Source organism: Panthera uncia, chromosome D1, assembly GCF_023721935.1.
Source record: "Panthera uncia isolate 11264 chromosome D1, Puncia_PCG_1.0, whole genome shotgun sequence".
NCBI classification, from domain to species: Eukaryota; Metazoa; Chordata; class Mammalia; order Carnivora; family Felidae; genus Panthera; species Panthera uncia.
In genome coordinates this window covers 28356418-28378334 of record NC_064808.1, presented here as the reverse complement: position 1 = coordinate 28378334, position 21917 = coordinate 28356418, and the positions used below count along the sequence as shown (strand labels likewise).

Sequence of the window (21917 nt, the reverse complement as noted above, 5' to 3'; positions counted from 1 at the left end):
ATACCCATCACCCACCCTCCCCTCCCTCCCACCCCCCATCAACCCTCAGTTTGTTCTCAGTTTTTAAGAGTCTCTTATGCTTTGGCTCTCTCCCACTCTAACCTCTTTTTTTTTTCCTTCCCCTCCCCCATGGGTTTCTGTTAAGTTTCTCAGGATCCACATAAGAGTGAAACCATATGGTATCTGTCTTTCTCTGTATGGCTTATTTCACTTAGCATCACACTCTCCAGTTCCATCCACGTTGCTACAAAGGGCCATATTTCATTCTTTCTCATTGCCACGTAGTACTCCATTGTGTATATAAACCACAATTTCTTTATCCATTCATCAGTTGATGGACATTTAGGCTCTTTCCATAATTTGGCTATTGTTGAGAGTGCTGCTATAAACATTGGGGTACAAGTGCCCCTATGCATCAGTACTCCTGCATCCCTTGGGTAAATTCCTAGCAGTGCTATTGCTGGGTCATAGGGTAGGTCTATTTTTAATTTTCTGAGGAACCTCCACACTGTTTTCCAGAGTGGCTGCACCAATTTGCATTCCCACCAACAGTGCAAGAGGGTTCCCGTTTCTCCACATCCTCTCCAGCATCTATAGTCTCCTGATTGGTTCATTTTGGCCACTCTGACTGGCGTGAGGTGATATCTCAGTGTGGTTTTGATTTGTATTTCCCTGATGAGGAGCGACGTTGAGCATCTTTTCATGTGCCTGTTGGCCATCTGGATGTCTTCTTTAGAGAAGTGTCTATTCATGTTTTCTGCCCATTTCTTCACTGGGTTATTTGTTTTTCGGGTGTGGAGTTTGGTGAGTTCTTTATAGATTTTGGATACAAGCCAGTAGTTCATTTTTGCTTTTAATTCCCTTGCCTTTGGGGATGTGTCAAGTAAGAAATTGCTACGGCTGAGGTCAGAGAGGTCTTTTCCTGTTTTCTCCTCTAGGGTTTTGATGGTTTCCTGTCTCACCTTCAGGTCCTTTATCCATTTTGAGTTTATTTTTGTGAATGGTGTGAGAAAGTGGTCTAGTTTCAATCTTCTGCATGTTGCTGTCCAGTTCTCCCAGCACCATTTGTTAAAGAGACTGTCTTTTTTCCATTGGATATTCTTTTCTGCTTTTTCAAAGATTAGTTGGCCATACGTTTGTGGGTCTAGTTCTGGGGTTTCTATTCTATTCCATTGGTCTATGTGTCTGTTTTTGTGCCAATACCATGCTGTCTTGATGATTACAGCTTTGTAGTAGAGGCTAAAGTCTGGGATTGTGATGCCTCCTGCTTTGGTCTTCTTCTTCAAAATTACTTTGGAACCTTTTGTGGTTCCATATGAATTTTTGGATTGCTTGTTCTAGTTTCGAGAAGAATGCTGGTGCAATTTTGATTGGGATTGCATTGAACGTGTAGATAGCTTTGGGTAGTATTGACATTTTGACAATATTTATTCTTCCAATCCATGAGCACGGAATGTTTTTCCATTTCTTTATATCTTCTTCAATTTCCTTCATAAGCTTTCTATAGTTTTCAGCATACAGATCTTTTACATCTTTGGTTAGATTTATTCCTAGGTATTTTATGCTTCTTGGTGCAATTGTGAATGGGATCAGTTTCTTTATTTGTCTTTCTGTTGCTTCATTATTAGTGTATAAGAATGCAACTGGTCCTGGACTCTTATTTGTTGGGAGATTTTTGATGACTGATTCAATTTCTTCACTGGTTATGGGTCTGTTCAAGCTTTCTATTTCCTCCTGATTGAGTTTTGGAAGAGTGTGGGTGTTTAGGAATTTGTCCATTTCTTCCAGGTTGTCCAGTTTGTTGGCATATAATTTTTCATAGTATTCCCTGATAATTGCTTGTATCTCTGAGGGATTGGTTGTAATAATTCCATTTTCTTTTTTTTTTTTAATTTTATTTAACGTTTATTCATTTTTGAGAGACAGAGAGAGACAGAGTATGAGCAGGGAAGGGGCAGAGAGAGAGGGAGACACAGAATCTGAAGCAGGGTCCAGGCTCTGAGCTGTCAGCAGAGAGCCCAACGCGGGGCTCGAACTCACAAACCGTGAGATCATGACCTGAGCTGAAGTCTGACGCTCAACCAACTGAGCCACCCAGGCGCCCCAATAATTCCATTTTCATTCATGATTTTATCTATTTGGGTCATCTCCCTTTTCTTTTTGAGAAGCCTGGCTAGAGGTTTATCAATTTTGTTTATTTTTTCAAAAAACCAACTATTGTTTCGTTGATCTGCTCTACAGTTTTTTTAGATTCTATATTGTTTATTTCTGCTCTGACCTTTATTATTTCTCTTCTTCTGCTGGATTTAGGCTGTCTTTGCTGTTCTGCTTCTATTTCCTTTAGGTGTGCTGTTAGATTTTGTATTTTGGGATTTTTCTTGTTTCTTGAGATAGGCCTGGATTGCAATGTATTTCCTCCCAGGACTGCCTTCGCTGCATCCCAAAGCGTTTGGATTGTTGTATTTTCATTTTCGTTTGTTTCTGTATATTTTTAAATTTATTCTCTAATTGGCTGGTTGACCCATTCATTCGTTAGTAGGGTGTTCTTTAACCTCCATGCTCTTGGAGGTTTTCCAGGCTTTTTCCTGTGGTTGATTTCAAGCTTCATAGCATTGTGGTCTGAATGTATGCATGGTATGATTTCAATTCTTGTATACTTATGAAGGGCTGTTTTGTGACCCAGTATATGATCTATCTTGGAGAATGTTCCATGTGCACTCGAGAAGAAAGTATATTCTGTTGCTTTGGGATGCAGAGTTCTAAATATATCTGTCAAGTCCATCTGATCCAATGTATCATTCAGGGCCCTTGTTTCTTTATTGACCGTGTGTCTAGATGATCTATCCATTTCTGTAAGTGGAGTGTTAAAGTCCCCTGCAGTTACCACATTCTTATCAATAAGGTTGCTTATGTTTGTAATTGTTTTATATATTTGGGGGCTCCTGTATTCGACACATAGGCATTTATAATTGTTAGCTCTTCCTGATGGATAGACCCTGTGATTATTATATAATGCCCTTCTTCATCTCTTGTTACAGCCTTTAATTTAAATTCTAGTTTGTCTGATATAAGTATGGCTACTCCAGCTTTCTTTTGACTTCCAGTGGCATGATAAATAGTTCTCCATCACCTCACTATCAATCTGAAGGTGTCCTCAGGTCTAAAATGAGTCTCTTGTAGACAGCAAATAGATGGGTCTTGTTTTTTTTATCCATTCTGATACCCTATGTCTTTTGGTTGGCTCATTTAGTCCACTGACATTCAGTGTTATTATAGAAAGATATGGGTTTAGAGTCACTGTGATGTCCGTAGGTTTCATGCTTGTAGCGATGTCTCTGGTACTTTGTCTCACAGGATCCCCCTTAGGATCTCTTGTAGGGCTGGTTTAGTGGTGACGAATTCCTTCAGTTTTTGTTTGTTTGGGAAGACCTTTATCTCTCCTTCTGTTCTAAATGACAGACTTGCTGGATAAAGGATTCTCGGCTGCATGTTTTTTCTGTTTATCACATTGAAGATCTCCTGCCCTTCCTTTCTGGCCTGCCAAGTTTCAGTAGAGAGATCGGTCACGAGTCTTATAGGTCTCCCTTTATATGTTAGAGCACGTTTATCTCTAGCTGCTTTCAGAATTTTCTCTTTATCCTTGTATTTTGCCAGTTTCACTATGATATGTCATGCAGAAGATCAATTCAAGTTAGGTCTGAAGGGAGTTCTCTGTGCCTCTTGGATTTCAATGCCTTTTTCCTTCTCCAGATCCGGGAAGTTCTCAGCTTTATTTCTTCAAGTACACCTTCAGCACCTTTCCCTCTCTCTTCCTCCTCCTCTTCCATGGGCCTCTCGTCTGCGCTTGGCTCCGGAGACTCCGTTCTGCTAGTCTTCTGGCTGTTTTCTGGGTTATTTAGGCAGGTGTAGGTGGAATCTAAGTGATCAGCAGGACGCGCGGTGAGCCCAGCGTCCTCCTACATTGCCATCTTCCCAGTATCCCATATGAATTGTGTTCTTAAGGACTTTTAAGTAGAGAGGAATGGTATGGACAGAGAAAAAAATGAAATCATAGGATGGAGATATTCTAAATTTCAACATTAGAATGGTCTGCCTTACAAACTAGTGATGTCCCTGTTACTATGAGTATTCAAGAAAAGATGTGATCAAAAGAGCCTATCTGGAAGGTGCAAGAGATTCCTGCCTTATGTTCTGAGTGGACTCAATCACTTCTACCTCAAGGACTCCAGGACCTGATGAAATCTATAAGTTAGAACAATGTAGATCTTTGCTCTCAGAAATGTTCTTTCTTTTTTCTTACCTTCTGTGTACTTTTTTCCCATGTGCAGTCTAATAATTCAGAGGCTAGATGATACATTCTTAAGAAATTCTCTAGCCATTGAGGAATATACCATGTAGGTCAAATCATCTCTCTCTGAAAAAGGCCTTCTGATGCCTTTGTTAGTGTCAGGACATGAGACCAGATGAATCATTCAACAATGAGGGGTTTGTTTCCTAAAATGTCCTTATATTTGAGTTGATATCCTTATAATTGAGGGGTAGAAGCAGTCTTTTAAAATAGTTTGTAACAATGATATATAAATTAATATTCACTATTATCACAATGGTAATTGACTAGCCATATATGGCTTTAGAATTTGGAAACTCACTCAATCATTCCTTCATTTATTCAGTAAATGATTAAAGGCAGTAATCCTGGTCTTCACACAGCATGTGTGACAAGAGTTTTTGCCCTCATGGATTTCCCAGACTGGTGGTTGTTGGGGAGGGGCGTGTGGTGGTGGGGACTGATAGGCACATTGCTGTGTGCAGTCATTACCATGATTGTTTTCAATGATGAAGAACCATTCCACAGATGAATACCAGGCAGGTCAAGGCACTTCAGGTAGAGAGAAACAAGTGGCTCAGAGGCGTACAATAGTGCATAAATGGAATGTGCCACGTTCAGCGACAGCTTGTAGTTGCTGAGCTGGGGCTTAGTTAATGTGTCAGGAAGAAACAAGCGTGGAGTGGAGGTGGGCCTGGGGGTGCAAATGAGGGTCAATGACAGGCCTGGACTCAGGTCAGAAGGGCTTGATTAGAGACTAAGTATTTTTTCTATCTGCAGTGCGTAGCCACTGAAGAACTGTATAAAAAGGATTAGGTTTTAGAAAGATTAACTGTCTGTGGGTGGAACTTTGAGGTGAACTGGAAGGAGGAGAAAATGGAGATAGAGACCAATCAGAAAACTACTTCAGTGACCCAGGATGACAACTGTATATTAACATGAATCCAACTTGAATCTATATTAATTTAATTGTTCCTGGAATCAACGTTTATGTAGACAAAACATGATGAATTCCTCAAATAATTGGCAATTCCAAAATTCTAGTCTTTTAAAAACTGTAATATAATAACAAAATAGCTGAAAGTAGATCCTTGTGATGGCTGAACATGGAAGCTCCAGCTCTATCTTTTGGACAGAAAACTAATTAAATATTTACTAGCTCTTCACCTGACATACATTTCACAAACTCGGTGTGGGTTCCCCGCATGGGCTCTGTGCTGTTATTGAGCTAATGAGCTGAGTTCAAATAGGAAACAGGTAGCTTTTCTGGCCACACTGATTACTTACAGAATTTCACTGGAAGCATTTTCCATTGTTAAAGCATTTTTTTCCATTGGCTTTTCCTTTGGTCCCATAATTTGCTTTTCTTCTCCAAAAATTGCTACAGGTTTATGCACAGCAAGCTTGGCTCCAGACACAATGTCACTTTGCACTTCTAAAACAAGAGCTGAGCAGAAACATGCAAATTGCAAGGACATTAGTTATGATCGCAGAACACCAGGAATTTGAAAACACACGTTAAAATAAAAATGCAGACAATTTTCAACTATTTGGCCCAAGAGAACACATTCTAACTGCAATTAATAGTTGCTCTTTAATAAATTGGATTTCACTTCATTTTTGTAGATTCCTTCCTCTCAAGATATTGTCAGTCAAAAGTACTAAAAATAGAGGTTCATATCCAAAATATACAAAGAACTCATAAAATCCAATACCTGAAAAAATCTGATTAAAAAATGGGCAGAGGACCCGAATAGACATTCTTCCAGAGAAGACATACAGATGGCCAACCTACACATGAAAAGATGCTCAGCATCACTAAACATCAGGGAAATGCAAATCAAAACCCCACTGAGATATCAGCTCACATCTGTCAGAATGTCTATTATCAAAAAGACAAAAAAATAACAAATGTTGGCAAAGATGTTGAGAAAAGGCAGCCCTCGTGCACTCTTGGTGGGGATGTACTTTTGGGGCACCCACTACGGAAAACAGTATGGAGGTTCCTCTGTTAAAAACAGAACTACTGTATGGTCTAGCAATTCCACTTCTAGGTATTTATCCAAAGAAAATGAAAACACTAATTTGAAAAGACATATGTACCCCTATGTAGATCATAGCAGTATTTACAATAGCCAAGATATGGAAACAATCTAAATGTCCATGGGAAGATGAATGGATAGAAAGTGCATGTGCGTACACACACAAAGGAATATTATGCAGCCATAGAAAATGAGCTCTTGCCATTTGCATCAACATGGATGTACCTCCAGAGTATAATGCTACATAAAATAAGGTAGAGAGAGAAAGACATGTGTAGAATCTAAAAAATAAACAAAGCAAAACTGAAACAGACTCACAGATACAGAGAACAAACTGGTAATTGTCAGAAGGGTAGAAGGGTGGATGAAATAAAGGGGATTAAGAGGTATAATCTTCCAGTTATAAAGAAGACATGGGGATGTAATGTACAGCATAGGGAATATCATCAATAATATTGTAACAACTTTGTATGGTGACAAATGGTAACTAGATTTATTGCAGTGACCATTTCATAATGTATACAAATATCAAATCACTATATTATATACTTGAAACAAATACAACACCATATATCAATTAACTTTCGATTTAAAAAGTGCCTAAGGAAAAAAAAAGTACTAAAAAAATAGGTCTTTCCAAAAAAATGTTATTTAGTTATTTAGTTAGTTATTGTAAATTCTAGCCTTTCAAATGGCCATATTATTTACATACATATCTCTAGATCATTCTCTAGGATCCTAAATTCCTCAGTGGAAGTCTCCAAAGCCTTGAAAGCTGCAGGCAAAACTTACTGTACAGTATTCAATATATGTAACAGGGAAATGTTTTAAATTATATTAGTGATTTTTCTCTTTTGTCGTTCTATACATAGAACCTTTGTCCTAGTTCCTGGGGTAGCCTTAAGGGAAGGAGGAGGACCATAAGTTGATAAGAAATGTTACAAAAGGAAAGCAAAAGTACAAAGATAGTGTGACACTCAAGTACAGCATGTTGCCATAAGACAAAGGCCATGTCAATCAGGATGACACTGTCATGATTTAGGTTTTTTCTAAACACTGTTAGCTCCCACTGAGCATATCAAAGCTTTAACATCAAGGTTGACTTGGAGAAAACCTACCATTTCTGGGCCTGAGGGAATTTAAGACAGAAGACAGAGGAAAGCAGAAAAACGCACTGGGTATCATGATTCCCCCTACAGGCTTCACTTCAGGTATCTACGCTACACCAAGGAAACACTGAGGACACTGTTCATTGTTGAGAACACTGTGATGAGTCACCTCTCAAGTTGCCTTCACCACTCCAATCTGAGGTACAGTTGTATCAACCTGGATCTGGTTTCTGAGGGGTGTGGCCATGACCCAAGATGTGCCGACAGTCATGCTGGGAAGGTTTCCAGAAGTAGTTGCCAAGGAGGGGTAAAGGGGTCTTGTAATAAAGATTTCAGAGATGACCACTCAGACACAGCCAGGCTTCAGAGGGCCAGAGAGAGCAGAAAGGCTGGGTCAGGCAGGAAGCACCTCCCATCCAAAGCATTGTCTGGGTCAAAGGAATGGAACATGGTCACCCAGCCATGAATATCAGCCAGCAAGACCCAGAAAGCAAGACACCCTGTCCCCCAAGTTCTTCCCTTCTATCTGAGAGAGGAACTGAGGGAGACTCTGGGGAATGGGAAATATGAAAGCTCTCCCTAAAGGGACAATTTAGTGGATGGGCCAAAATTTAAACCTGATCGGACATTTTATGTTTTCCTTAATGGAAAACAAAGAAGACTAAATTCGTTTTACTTTTCTTTTTTTTTTTTTTAATTTTGTTAACATTTATTAATTTTTGAGAGACCGACAGAGACAGAGTGTGAGTGGGAGAGGGGCAGAGAGGGAGACACAGAATCCGAAGCAGGCTCCAGGCTCTGAGCTGTCAGCACAGAGCCCAATGTGGGGCTCAAACTCACAAACCAGGAGATCATCACCTGAGCCGAAGTCGGACGCTCAACCGACTGAGTCACCCAGGCACCCCTGGAAGACTGAATTTGTTAAAGACGAAATAAATTACACTTTCTTTGCACATCACTGTGTAGTGTGAATGAAAATATGCAATCCTGTTAAATAAATACATTAGTTTAAAGAGCTAAACAGCAGAATATAGAGGTGAAATATGACCTATTTAAACAAGCACGGATTTAAAAAAGGCAGAATCAAGTATTTAATTTTGGCAATATCTTTTATGGTAAATAATCCCAATGCTTACCCTCTATCTTATGTATGCTGCAGAAAGTTTGAATTTTAGAAATATCTGATGCTAAGTTCCTCAGGAAGATTTGCTTCTTTTGCTGAGCAACGGACACATCAGGATTGATCCAATGTTCTCCACATGAAACATATACCTAGCAAAGAAATGAGTCTCTGATCCCATGTACAACTCTTCACAGCAGGATTATTTGTAATCGCCCAAATCTGCCCAAAGTACAAACACAATGTCCTATAATCGGCAAATGGTTAAGCAAACTGTGACACCATTGACAAATACTCCGTGATAAAAAGGCAAAACTATCGATAAACCTAACGACTTTGAAAGATCTCAAGGGTTTTATACTAAGGAAAAAAAAAGTACTTCTCCATACTATCTTTGCAACTTCCTGTAACTCTGTAATTTTTCAAAATAAAGTTATATAAATAATTTGTTAAAGGAAGGAAGGAAAGAAGAAAGAAAGGAAAGGAGGGACACAGGGAGGGAGGGAGGGATCAGGGGTTTGTAAACTAGGGCTGAAGCCCAAATCTGGCCTGCTGCCTGTTTTTGTAAATAGAGTTTTATTAGAACACAGTTAGGCCCATTCATGTACATGCTGTGACTGCTTTTGTGCATACAGTGGCAAGGGGTGATGTTTCGATAGAGACCATATGGTCTATAAATATTTATAAACTAACCTTTTACAGAAAAAGTTTGACAATGACTGACTGGTATGGATGAACCTGTCATATGTTAATGTGGTTATTTCTAGATGCTCAGATTACAGATCATACCTGTTCTTCATGTTGCTTCTATGTCTGTCTTAAATGAATTCATATTTCTTTGAAGTAAGAAAAAACAGGGTGATATACGCAGAACATTCAGTTAAGAAGAAAAATGACACTCAGTGCTGCCACTTCCATGGTCCCACACTGGTGATTATACACATTCTCTGCATGACGACCCAGGGACAACTTTCTCGAAGACTTCTTTTTGAACAACAGCCTTCCTTTTCTCCTCTGTACACACTTGATCAGGTAACTGTTGACGTTTCCATCTCTATGTTGGCTGCTCAGTGACAGGTTTGTTTCTAGCAAATATACAGGATCTTATAACAGTCACTCCCAACTTCATCCTACCTCCCTTCACCTCAGTGGCCTCAGAGACTTTTCCTTCCCTTCCCTTTATCTTTTTGTATCATATGGTCTAATGCAATTCACCTAATTCTTTCTGCAATAACACAATGAATAAACACAGCAGCAAAGGAGAGGAAAACCAACAAACTAAAACCTTGGAAGTGAGAGAAGTGGAATTCAAAAGAGATCTATCTACCAGACTCCAAGGACACGGACTTTCCCCTCTGTCATGCTGCTTCTGATATTGGTCACTGGTACTTCAGTTTAAGACTCCCTCAAGGGGTGGCGGAGGGGAAGGGGGTGACACCTGGGTGGCTCAGTCGGTTAAGTGGCTCAAGTCATGATCTCTAGTTTCATTTCGTGAGTTCGAGCCTGGCATTGGGCTTCCTGCTGTCAGTGCAGAGCCTGCTTTGGATCCTCTGTCCCCAACTCTCTCTGCCCCTCCCCTCCCCCCACTCTGTCTCTCTCAAAAATAAACATTAAAAAAAAAAAAGATTCTCTCAAGAGGTCTTTGCATTCAGAGCCTGAGTTAACTTCTGATAATACGGCGTGAGCTTGGTTCTCTGCTCAAAGAATTTCAGGCATCAGTCAGGCAGGTTTTCTTTTCGAACTGATACCCCAACTTCCATCCCATAACAGTGGGCTGCTAAAGTCCTTCTTCTTAGCCTTCTCCAGCCACCCAAATAGGGCATGTGAAACACTAGATACAATTTTTTTTTCTGAAAAAGTGAAATTATCACTTAGTAAGAAATCACTAAACAACTACATTTGGAAGGTCTCAAAAAGAGGAGAGGATCTCCTTCAGAGTAGAAGACAGAAATTACAAGTGGTTAATAATCTGGTCTTCTCCCCGCCTCCACCTTCATTTATAAAATGGGTGGTGAGGGCATCCACCTCACAGGGCTGTGATGGGCATTAAATGAGCTCATTTTCAGAAAGCCCTGAGGATAATGCCTAATGGTAAGCTCTCAACAGCTAGTGATCAGTGTTACTTTGTGAGGGTTGCTGGGTGAGGACAATTCTGAGAGAAAATAAGGGGGGAAGTGGTATATGTCTGAAGTCTTACATTTTGAAACATTTGTCTTTTAGTTGTATGGGTAGAGTAACATTTCCAGTTTCACATTCATGTCCTTACCAATTCGTCCCTTCGGAGGTCTTTTAGGGCAAAGATTTCCTTTCCCTTTTCATTGAACAATCTCCGAGCTGCAGAGGGTAAATTTAAAATTTCAGTGCACCTGTAGTAAGAGACACAAAAAAATCATCTTGTATACAGAAGGCTTCCAGCAAAGAAGAGAGAAGATATGAGAAATCAAGTCTTTAACAACTACTCGTGCTGCAGACCTGTGAGACAGTCAAGAGGTAGGCCCTGCAGCCCATCAGGCTCTTGGAGTCTCATTCTCCTTATACAAGCTGGGGGACTTAGGCAAATTATTTAACCTCTCTAAGCCTACATTTCTTATCTTCCAGGGTTTTAGTGAAGATTAAGGGTTGATTTTGAGAAGTGCTTAGCACACTGCTTGGCACTATCAACAAATAAGCAGGCATATTATTCCTGATTCTCCATTCTTCAATATGCCCCATACTTTCTATCTGTGTCTTTGTTTTTCTCATGCTCTTCCTTCTACCTAAAACACTTTCCTTGCTTTCTCTACTGAAGTTATATTCTTTCCCCAGAGTCATATCCATCACCAAGCAGTTCCTCATCTCCCTCCATTAGAAGTGATCTCTATAGCCCTTTAACGCCCTTTCAAAGAGGGACTTTTAGCCTGGTTAAACATTAAAACAGTGATTTCTACCTCCTAGGCCCCAAACAAGCATTTGACCTGCCCTATGACTGTCAAAATGAATGCATGTTTTCCCGTTTCCTGAGGAGCTCCCTATCTAGTCAGGGGAGAGACAGGTCAGCAACTGAAGTATAATACAAAGGGCTGGGTGCTGTCACAGGCACCTGGCCAGGGTGCTGTGAGAACCCAGGAAAAACAACACAATGAATTCCTCCAGGGAACCTGTATCTAAGGAAGTGACCTTTGGGTTGGTCTTTGACAGGTGAATAGGAGTTTGTCAAGAAGGGTTAGGACTTTGAGAAGTTTCGTATGACTGGACTTGAGTATATAGACAGGAGCAGGAGCCAGATGAAGCTGGAAAAGAAGACAGGAACACACAGAAAGCACTTAAGATACCAGACTAATTAATTTGTACTCTATCCCATGAACAGCAGGAAGTCATTCAGATAGGAGAAAAGAAATGTGGTGTTATCAGATCTGCTCTTTTGAAAGTTAACTGTCAGAAAGGTGGAAGATGGACTGAAGGCACGAGAGGCTGGAAATTACCCAGCCAGTTCAGGATAGCTGTAAGGAGGCGGAATTGTGGGAAGAGGAGGGAGAGTTTAAGGAATATGATGGGGCTATTGAGAAAACTGTTGAGGTGATCCTGCCTTTGCAACAATTAAGTATAAAAGATTCTTGCTACATATATTTTATATTAGAATGCACTATCTATAGTAAGTGAATTAGAAGTGACTTTGTGCTCATCAGGAAGGCTGAGCTGTATGAAGAATATTTCTCAATTTTATATCCTCAGATGGGATAAAGCAATTGAGCAGATAATTAGGCACTCCATTTCTCTGAGAGGTCTTGGAAGGAAATACACCTCGTGTCACAGCTCCGGAAGCTGATGGACTGGCTTGGCCACATTTCTCATCCACAGGAGTTGCTGGGGAGGGAGTGGGAGAGGACTGTAGGAAGATTGAGCCCCCAGCCACAAGATGTGTCTGATTCTTTCTTTGCTGCCCAAAGACTCGACCCGATTTCTTTTACTTTCCCTAAATGGATATCTTTGTGGGTCCAGGCAGTTATAGCATAACCTAAGAAGAGTTACCATTATCGTATCTGATCCCACTCACATTTTCCTGGAGAACATTTGGACTATGGTAATATCCTGTTTTAGGACAATGAGTGGGAGAATAGAAGGGATGGGTGGTTGGTAAATCTCCCTTCCTTTTTTGAAACCCTGGTTTTAATAGTGCTGAATTTAATTGGCCCATGTAGGTGGGTTAGAGAGGACTGGGATAAGCTGTTTCCTCCGTATTTAATTCCTCTAAGTCACATGCCAGCCTACATAAATGGAGAGAGAAGAAAAGAATTGGCTGTTAAGTGCCTAATAAGGAGTGTGGACTCTGGAGTCACATCGCCTGGGTTCAAATCCCAGCCCTCCTATAGTGGCTATGTTAACTTCAAAGAAGTCACTTAATTTCTCTGAGCCTCATTTGCCCCATCAGTAAAAGACAGATATGGCAGTACTCATCTCACAGTGATGTTTTACAGATTAAATGTGTGGATATCGGTAAAGCACCTGGCACATAAAATGTCAGTAACACATTATTCAAATGGATCAAGGACTGCAAGCATTTCATGTCTACTCTCACCTAATTCTTACACCATTTCTGAGAGGCCCATTTCACTGATGAGGAAACTGAGCCTGAAGGTGAACTGCCTTGCCCAAGGTTGCATAGCTAGCAAGGAGGAGAGCTGAAATTCCGACCTACATCTGAGTCGTTCACAACATTGTACGGCCTCCTGAGAGGCCATCATCATAGAATAATGCCACACTAGATCTAAAGAATGGGGAGACTGAGGCTGGATGCTCGCAAGTGGCCCAGGGTTTCTCTGTCATGTGGAGGCAAAGGTCCTAGAACCAAGGTCCTCTGACTTACACACCAGGAGTTAGGACTGGCAACCACATGGCCTATTCAGATTTACAGGGAGTCCAGAAAAGCAGAGTCTTATCTCTGTGCTTTCTCAGGACTGAGTCGAGAGAGGAGCAGTAAGTGGAGCTGGCTCCATGAGGGCTGTATTTCACTACAACACAGGATGCCCTGGGAGAGGAGGGCAGGGGTGGGAGGGAGCAACTGTGTCTCCAGGGTCTGCAGATGGCTACAGATCTGCAATAGTGGAGACTTCCTCCAATAGCTCGCCTGGACGCCCATCCCAGGAGCCCCACCACACCCTTCCGGTTATTTCAAAACAGTAACAAAACCCACAGAAGCTATGGATACATGCTTTCTTCTTTTCTTTATCTTCTTGCTTCTTATCTCCATATTTTTGTATCTTTCTCTTTTTCTCTCCTCTCCATGTGGCCTTCCACCGAAGAGCTGCCCCTCCCAGGTTCTTTCCCCTTCCTGGTCATGTATAAAATGATCCCTTGATCATTTCCACTTCTGCACAATTAAATGCTGCCCCGTGTGGTTTTTTTTGACTGTTTCACTAAGCAAACTGTCTTCCCAACAAGTTAGGAGTTTTCTGAGAGCAAGGAATGTCTTTCCCTTCCCTTTTTTTAATTTCCACCAGAATATCTAATGGTGGTTGATGTACATGACATGAACATAACAGATACTGAAAAGAATCAAATTCTTTAATGCTTTCCTTTTAGCTCTTCAATCAATCCTGTTTAACAAGGAGGAAAATGGGACTCCGAGAAGGGGAGTGCTTTGTTGAAGTTTTCCAGTTAGTTACTGGCAAACCTGGGGTTAAAATCAATCCCCTTGACTCTCAACCCAGTAGTCTTTTCAGTACTCCATGTTACCTGCAACTTTAAGTATCAACAAAAACAATCTATGTTAGTAGATTTAGTAGATTGTCATACTACCAGATCTGCCTTTGAGATGGAGGAACTTAGAGATGGAAGAACTACCACCAACAAGAAGTGATCATCAAAACTATCTGTAGTGAATTATTAAAGAAAAAAACAGCATAATCTTCCTTGCATTCTGTAAGACCTCCCCCTCATATTCAACAAGACATATTTTGGGGGCGCCTGGTGGCTCAGTCAGTTAAGCATCCAACTCTTGATTTTGGCTCAGGTTGTGATCTCACAGTTCATGAGTTTAGCCCCACACTCGGCACTGTCAGTGCAGAACCTGCTTGGGATTCTCTCTCTCCCTCTCTCTCTGCCTATCCCCGGTGCACACATGTGCTCTCTCTCTCTCAAAATAAATAGATAAATAAACTAAAAAAAAAAAAAAAAGACATATTTTTAAAAATGTTTATACCTGGTGTTCTGCCTTTAAACAGTTATCGAATTCTATGGAGTAACTCTTGTTTTGGTAGGAAAGTATTCATCAAAAGAAAAGTTACAATGCATTTCACAAATACAATATGGATTGATGACAATTAAAAGCTGTTTTAAAGTAGATAATGACTAACCTCAATTCAAACAAATAGAAACCAAACAAAAGTGCTGTACAACTGTGATTTTTTTTTTAAGTGGGACTAATCTATATTTACAGAATTGGTAGTTGAGAAGCTAGGGAAGGAAATTGCCAGACCTTGAAATTTGGAGCAAAAATTTATTAACTAACACTAGTATCATACACTCACATAGTTTATATATCTCACAGATTAAAAACTCCAGAATCATTATGTTAACAAGAGCTTTCTTATACAGATAACATATGTATTTTGTGTTATGTGTTTTACGTAACTATTCAGGCATTGGAATGGAAAATACCTTTGCATTTAGGATAGTAAGTATTTACCTCTCCAAAAGTTGGTGAAATTCAGTCTGGATTGTTTCTGTTACAGGATATTTAGTATTGTAGTTTTTCACATTCTTTTTCCTTTCAGTGTCAACATTTCTGAAACAAATGATCCAAGATTTGACTGATATGTCAGTATACATTGTCAATTACATTTCATCTTTAAATATGTGAAAACATCATTAGGTTTTAATTTATCATAATTCGTCCTAAAATCATATGCCTTCTTAAAAAATAGGATTTCAAAAACTATTGCAATTAAAGGGCCACCTGGGTGGCTCAGTCAGTAAGCATCCAACTCTTGATCTTGGCTCAGGTCATAATGTCACAGTTGGTGAGATTGAGCCCTGCATCAAGCTAGGCACTGTCAGTGAGGAGCTTGCTTGGGATTCTCTCTCTCCCTCTCTCTCTCTCTGTCCCTCCCCCACCTCACACTTGCTCTTTCTCTCAGAATTAATAAACTTAAAAAAATCTATTGCAATTAAGGATTAAGCTTCATAAAAATTTATACTATGAGCAATTTATGTAAGAAAATGAATTTTCAGTATTTTAATCCTCTTCTAATAATGCTGAACATTCTGAGATGTGAATTTATCAATTTTAAATAAAATGTACAGAGCATATTCATTTGACTATGATGTTTTATTTCTATATTGTTCATACTCATATATTTATTCATATATTATTTATGTTATCAATCCAAACCTAAAAATTTTTAAACTGGAAAGCGAATAATAATGATCATAGAAAAAAAATGCTTAATTGTTAATATATAACTATTCAAATTTTTAAGTTAGAAAACTATCTGGTATAGTTTTAGAATCTCTATATAATATTAAATGAAAGAAATATGGTCAAATATAGTTATTCATTCATTCACAAAAAAATGGTAATCAAATATAATTAATAATAAATAAAAAGATAGATGACTGAATGAATAAATGAATGAATTCAATAAGCACTAATTTAGGGCCTATTGTGGGCCTTGTATCATGTGGTGAATAAAATGGCTTAATATTTGATTGACAAGAACATGCTGTCCCATGACCCGACCATAGCAGAAAGCACATATATGGATGAAGAACACATTGTTCCTGTTCTCTGTCTCATGGGTAGAAACATAAGCAGATAACCACAACACAGAGTGGTAGGAGCTATGTTGGGGAGAAGCCCACGGTGATCAAAGCAATGGAGAATGTAGAGAAACAAGCTACAACTAATTAAGGGGTGGGAAGGGAAGTGTCAAGTTTAGGGTCAACATCTAGAAATGAAATCCAAACTCATTCCCAGAAGACCTTTATAATTTTAAAGCAGATGGAAGGTGTTAGGGAGTGGCAGGGATTTAAGAGTGGGAATTGGAGAGACTGTTGATAACAGACAGAGCTAGAAAAATAATACACAGGAACAAATCATAAAGACCCTTAAACACTGTATGAAGGTGCTTGAATGAGTCCAGGGATCATAACTTACTAACAATTTACTCATTAAAATTATCTAAAAATATAAAGTTTATAGGGGTGCCTGGGTGGCTCAGTCGGTTGAGCGACTGACTTTGGCTCAGGTCACGATCTTGCAGTTTGTGAGTTCGAGCCCCACGTCGGGCTCTGTGCTGACAGCTTGGAGCCTGGAGCCTGCTTCCGATTCTGTGTCTCCTTCTCTCTCTGCCCCTCCCCCACTTGTGCTCTGTCTCTCTCTACCAAAAATACATAAAATATAAAAAAAATTAAAAATATAAAGTTTATTACATAGCTTCACATTGAGCCTTTCTTCTTACAATTCCTTAAAAAAACACTATAAAATTTTCCTTGTTTAACTTACTATTCTGAGAGATGAAATTCACCTTGAAATCATAATGGTTTTAATTTATGTGAGTTTGACAGCCACTATTCAAGATGAATTGACAAGATCTTGTTACTCATCAAGAATAATGACGGACTCAGTAATAAACAAATGATATTTGACCTTCCTTTGGCTTTGTAAATGAAGGAACTAGCAACAACAAATTCCTCTCAAAACTGTCTAGAATGATTTATTAAGTAACTAAAGGACAGCACGCTACTAGGATAGGATTTGGTTAAAAGGAATCTGTATTCATCGTGCTAGCTTGATTTTGTGTGTAGACACTAAACAGCCCAACTATCTTTCCTTTCAAGTGAATGCAAGTAATGAACCCCTATAGGTCACTAGCATTTATTTCTTCTGAAGGAAAAAATACTTAGCTTGGATGTATTAAAAGTAGCACAGCAGGACTTCTACTTTGCACAACTCTGGGTTGCCATTTATATAGAATACAATGTGAAAAGCGCCCTCTGGAGCTGGGCAATGCATCTGCCCCTTAAGGTTAGCCCAAACTCTTTCCATTTGAACCTTTTGTTAACCAGTACTTACATACAGCTCTGAGGGCAAACAAGGCTATTGAGGATCCTGTAGAAAACTTTCTGAGTCGACCAAGAAAAATTAATGTGTGTTTAGCAGAGTGTTAGTGTCAAGTGTATGCCAGTGTATTTTAATTATTTGGGAATAATTAATTTATGCAGTGAACAGAGTGAATACTTGATTAATTAGGGCATCCTGTTCCATGAATATAACAGAGGGTTTCATATACTTTCACTGGAATAGCCCACATTAACAAATCTCTCAAATTATGTTTGGATTACCTGATTGAACTACTCATTTTAAAACATTAATGTGAAAAGATAAAATCTGTATATAGTCTTGAGACACACTGAAGGATATAGTGTAGGAAGATAAATGCAGGAAGGGACAAAAATTATTTGTTAACTTTGGATGTTTAAAAAAAAGTCATATACTACTTTAAGGGCATTACCCTCACATTTTACATCTAGCTGAATGAGCTAATTATGAAGTGTATGCGTCAAAGATTTCAATTTCAGGCTTGACTTTACTTTGAAGATTAATTTTTTACTTTATCATCTTTACAGGCAGTTCAGTGGACAGCCGAACTGAATGTTACTCATTGTTCAGCGGTGTATGAAGTATATTTAATCAATGTGAAGGAAGTAATATTAAATGATTATCAGCAGCCTCAAATATTCTAAACATCTCAAAAGAAAGGTCAAGAGGTAAAATCACTGCTAATAATATGAGAAACAATGTGTTTAACTCATTCTTTACATCGCAGCTTTGCACTGGTCTGAGATTTCTTTTGTCATAAAACATAATGAAAATACAGCAGGTGATTTTTCTCCAATGTTGGAGAAATATTGGCTGTATGAGATTTTATTCCAATATTTTAACATAAGCTAAATTGCAGATCAATGTTTTTCTAGGATGATAAGCTTTTAAAATGGTATTCTAAGGCAGAGATATAAATTATATGAAGCTATATTTTGAGAACTGTATTTGTATGTTAAATATGCCAGAAATCTTAATGTAAATAATAATGTACAATAATTTAAAAAGGAATTACACAATTCTGTTTAAGAAGCCATTTATGAACTCAGTTATTTTGAGATACATTAATAAAACAAAAGTGCTAATTCAAAATGGACATTGATTCTACAACTTTTTTTGATCAGGATTACTCATTTCTGATTCTTTTCTCCTGTGCTTAGCCTAAATCAGTAGGGTTAAATTCCCAACAAATTTTAACTAATTCTTAGTCTCTATTTTCATCTCCAAATATCAACATGAGAACCCTTTTTAAAAATAAACATGGGGCGCCTGTATGGCTCAGTTGGTTGAGCATCTGACTTCAGCTCAAGTCATGATCTCACAGTTCATGAGTTCAAGCCCCTCATGGGCTCTTTGTTGTCCAGGGCAGGGCCAGCCTCAGATCCTCTGTTCCCTTCTCTCTCTGCCCCTCCCCCACTCATTCTCTCTCTCTTTCTCTCTCTCTCTCACACAAAAATAAATATTTTTAAAAACTGCTTTAAAAATTAATGTCTGTAAAAGTTAAATCTTTATTTATAAATGTATACGAAATAATAAAAAGATACGACCCAGATTGCTTTTTATAAATAAACAAACAAGCAAACACAGAATTCTCTCAGAAAAGCATACACAATGAAGACAAAAATTTGTAGAAATTAGAAACAAGAAGTATGAATAAGTTGTTCTTACAGAATTTTCCGTCCAGGTGAGACATCTGGACTGGTTAGAACAATGGCTCTGTTTTTATTCTTGTCTCCATTCCGCAAAACTCTCAGCCTCACAGGGACAGGTGGCCCTGGGGTCTTACAGATGGATTTCTTCATGGGAGGACTGTTTGGAATCAGCAATCCTTCTATTGGCCAATCAAACTCCTTCAGAAAAAAATGACAAAGAATGTGATAATAAGAAGAGTCATTTCTAGATATAAAAAAAATTTAAACACACAACTTATATCTTTAATTTTTTTGTTCATTCATCAGAAAATGTATTGGCCACCTAAGATGTTTCAGACAATTCCAAGTGATGTTTTACTTAATTAAAGAGGAAAAATTTTAAGATGAGCCGTTTAAAAATGTGTGTACAACCTGTGTTGTGTTACAGCATAGAAGACTTAGTTCTTCTCGGAGAAACATCATTCTCAAAAGATAAAACTGAATTAACTGGATGCTTTTTGCTTGTGTGTGAAGTATCTTTAATCGATGTGAAGAATGTGTGAAAAGTGGTTTTACAATAGTCTGAGATAGTATCATCTTAAGCTAGATCTATTTGGCAAAAAGAACATATTTGAGGAGCTCTCCAAAAACCAGAATGAGAGGACAAAAGAACTTGGACAAATTTCAGATGTTTCAGTTGCCAAACTCACTTACTTTGTATCATTCATTCATTTATTTATTAATTCATGCATTTTCTAAATATTGATTGATGGTTTACTATATTCCAGGCACAGTAGTAGGCACTGGAAATAAAACTGCACAAGACAGAATACTCTTCCTCAAGGAATTTCCAGCATGGCCTTAAAAACTTACCTAGAAATAAACTGGCAATTACAATAGTGTGTGTACAACCGCAACAGAGAACTGGGTGTGATGGGACCACACAGGAGGAGAACCTACCTTAAAAATGCAGTGTAGCAGATCTGAAGTTTCAGTTGGAGTTAGTGCAGTAAAGGATGGGTAAAAAGGGCATAGTGTAGGTAAGAGACTTAAGGATTAACAGAACATGCTATTTGGGTGGTAAAAAGAGGCAAGGATTGCTCCCAGGTTTGTAGTTTGAGCAACTGGGTGGATGGTATGGCTAGTCACAAAAATAAACTTTTGTGGAAGAAGAGTAAATAGGGGGACAGATGATCAGAGATGATGTTGTTAGGCAAGGTCTAAATTCTTTCGTTTTTTTCCCTATCTGCATAAATAATTGTCCTGGCAGCAATTAATCCCCCATTAATCTGCAATGACCATCCTGTAAAATACCTCAATTCCATTTAAGTGTGCATCTGTTTCTATGTGTTCTATTCTCTTCAATTGTTGATTTCCCTATCCTTATACAGGACTCTACTGCCTTGATTACAACAGCTTTGTATTTGATAAGTTTTGATATTTGACAGGGGAACTACCCTCACCTTGTTATTATTCTTTGGAAACTGGCTTCTGTTGGCCCTTTAATATTTCATATGTATTTATGAACCAGCTTGCTTAGTTTTCTAAAAGTCTGTGTGGGATATTAATGCTCTGCATAACTTCCTATCAGTCCCATTTTGGTAAGATTTTTTTTGTGAATGTCCATTGAGTCATATAAAAATCTTTTCATCTGCATTTGTTGAGATGTGTTTGTATGATTATTTATCCTTTCATCGGCTCTGTGTTAATTACATTAATTAATTAAAAAAAATTTTCTTTAATATTTAATTTTTGAGAGAGAAAGAGAGCATGAGTGGGGGAAGGGAAGAGAGAGACACAGAATCCGAAGCAGGCCCCACGCTCACATGCTGTCAGCACAGAGCCCGACGCAGGGCTTGAACTCACAAACTGGGAGATCATGACCTGAACTGAAGTCAGCGGCTTAACTGACTGAGCCACTGAGCCATCCCTAATTTTTTGAAATTTTAAACTAATATTGCATTCGTGGATCAATCTAAATTGGTCACAGTGTCTTATCTTTTTTACAGATTGCTAAATTCAATTTGCTAGTATTTACGTTAGGATTTTTGCATGTATGTTCATAAATGAAATTAATGTGTAGATTTCTTATACTAACTTTGTCGAGTTTTGGTATTAAGTTTGTCCCAACCTCATGAAATGAGTTAGACAGTGTCGCTTCTTTTTTATCTGCCAACAAATCTATTTGGTATTGGTGTTCTCTTGGTGGGGAGATTTTAACTATTGATTCTATTTCTTCCACAATTGTTGGATTATTCAGCCTTTTTGCTTCTTCTTGACTCCACTCTAAGTTACTTCTGTGCAGGACGTTGACCATTCTGTTTATCTAAGTTATAATATTTATTAGCATAAAGTTACTTATACTATCCTCTTATTATCTCCTTAATCTCTCAGTATCTGTATTTACATCTTTCCTTTATTTCTAATATTATGTACCTTTACTATTTTTTCTTAATCAGTTTGGCCAGGTATATCAAAGCAACAAATTTTTGACTTTGTTGATTTGTTTTGTAGGTATCGTATCAATTTCTGCTCTTATAACTTTCTATGCCTTTCCTTCTAATTCTTTGAGTTTGTTTTGCTATTATATTCCTGACTTTTCAAATTGG

The 21917-nt window shown here is 38.5% G+C and overlaps 1 protein-coding gene across 2 annotated transcripts in view; it reads right to left on the bottom strand.

Moving 5' to 3' along the window:
- The window catches only part of DCDC1 (doublecortin domain containing 1), a 480273-nt gene that overhangs the window by 58833 nt on the left and 399523 nt on the right, over nt 1-21917 (bottom strand). For both annotated transcript variants that reach the window (XM_049648784.1, XM_049648790.1), the window contains 5 exons: nt 19346-19527; nt 15263-15361; nt 10865-10964; nt 8615-8750; nt 5615-5774 (listed from right to left, as the gene is read on the bottom strand). In XM_049648784.1, coding sequence (XP_049504741.1) covers nt 5615-5774; nt 8615-8750; nt 10865-10964; nt 15263-15361; nt 19346-19527 — 677 coding nt within the window. The remainder of the gene's footprint in view (nt 1-5614; nt 5775-8614; nt 8751-10864; nt 10965-15262; nt 15362-19345; nt 19528-21917) is intronic.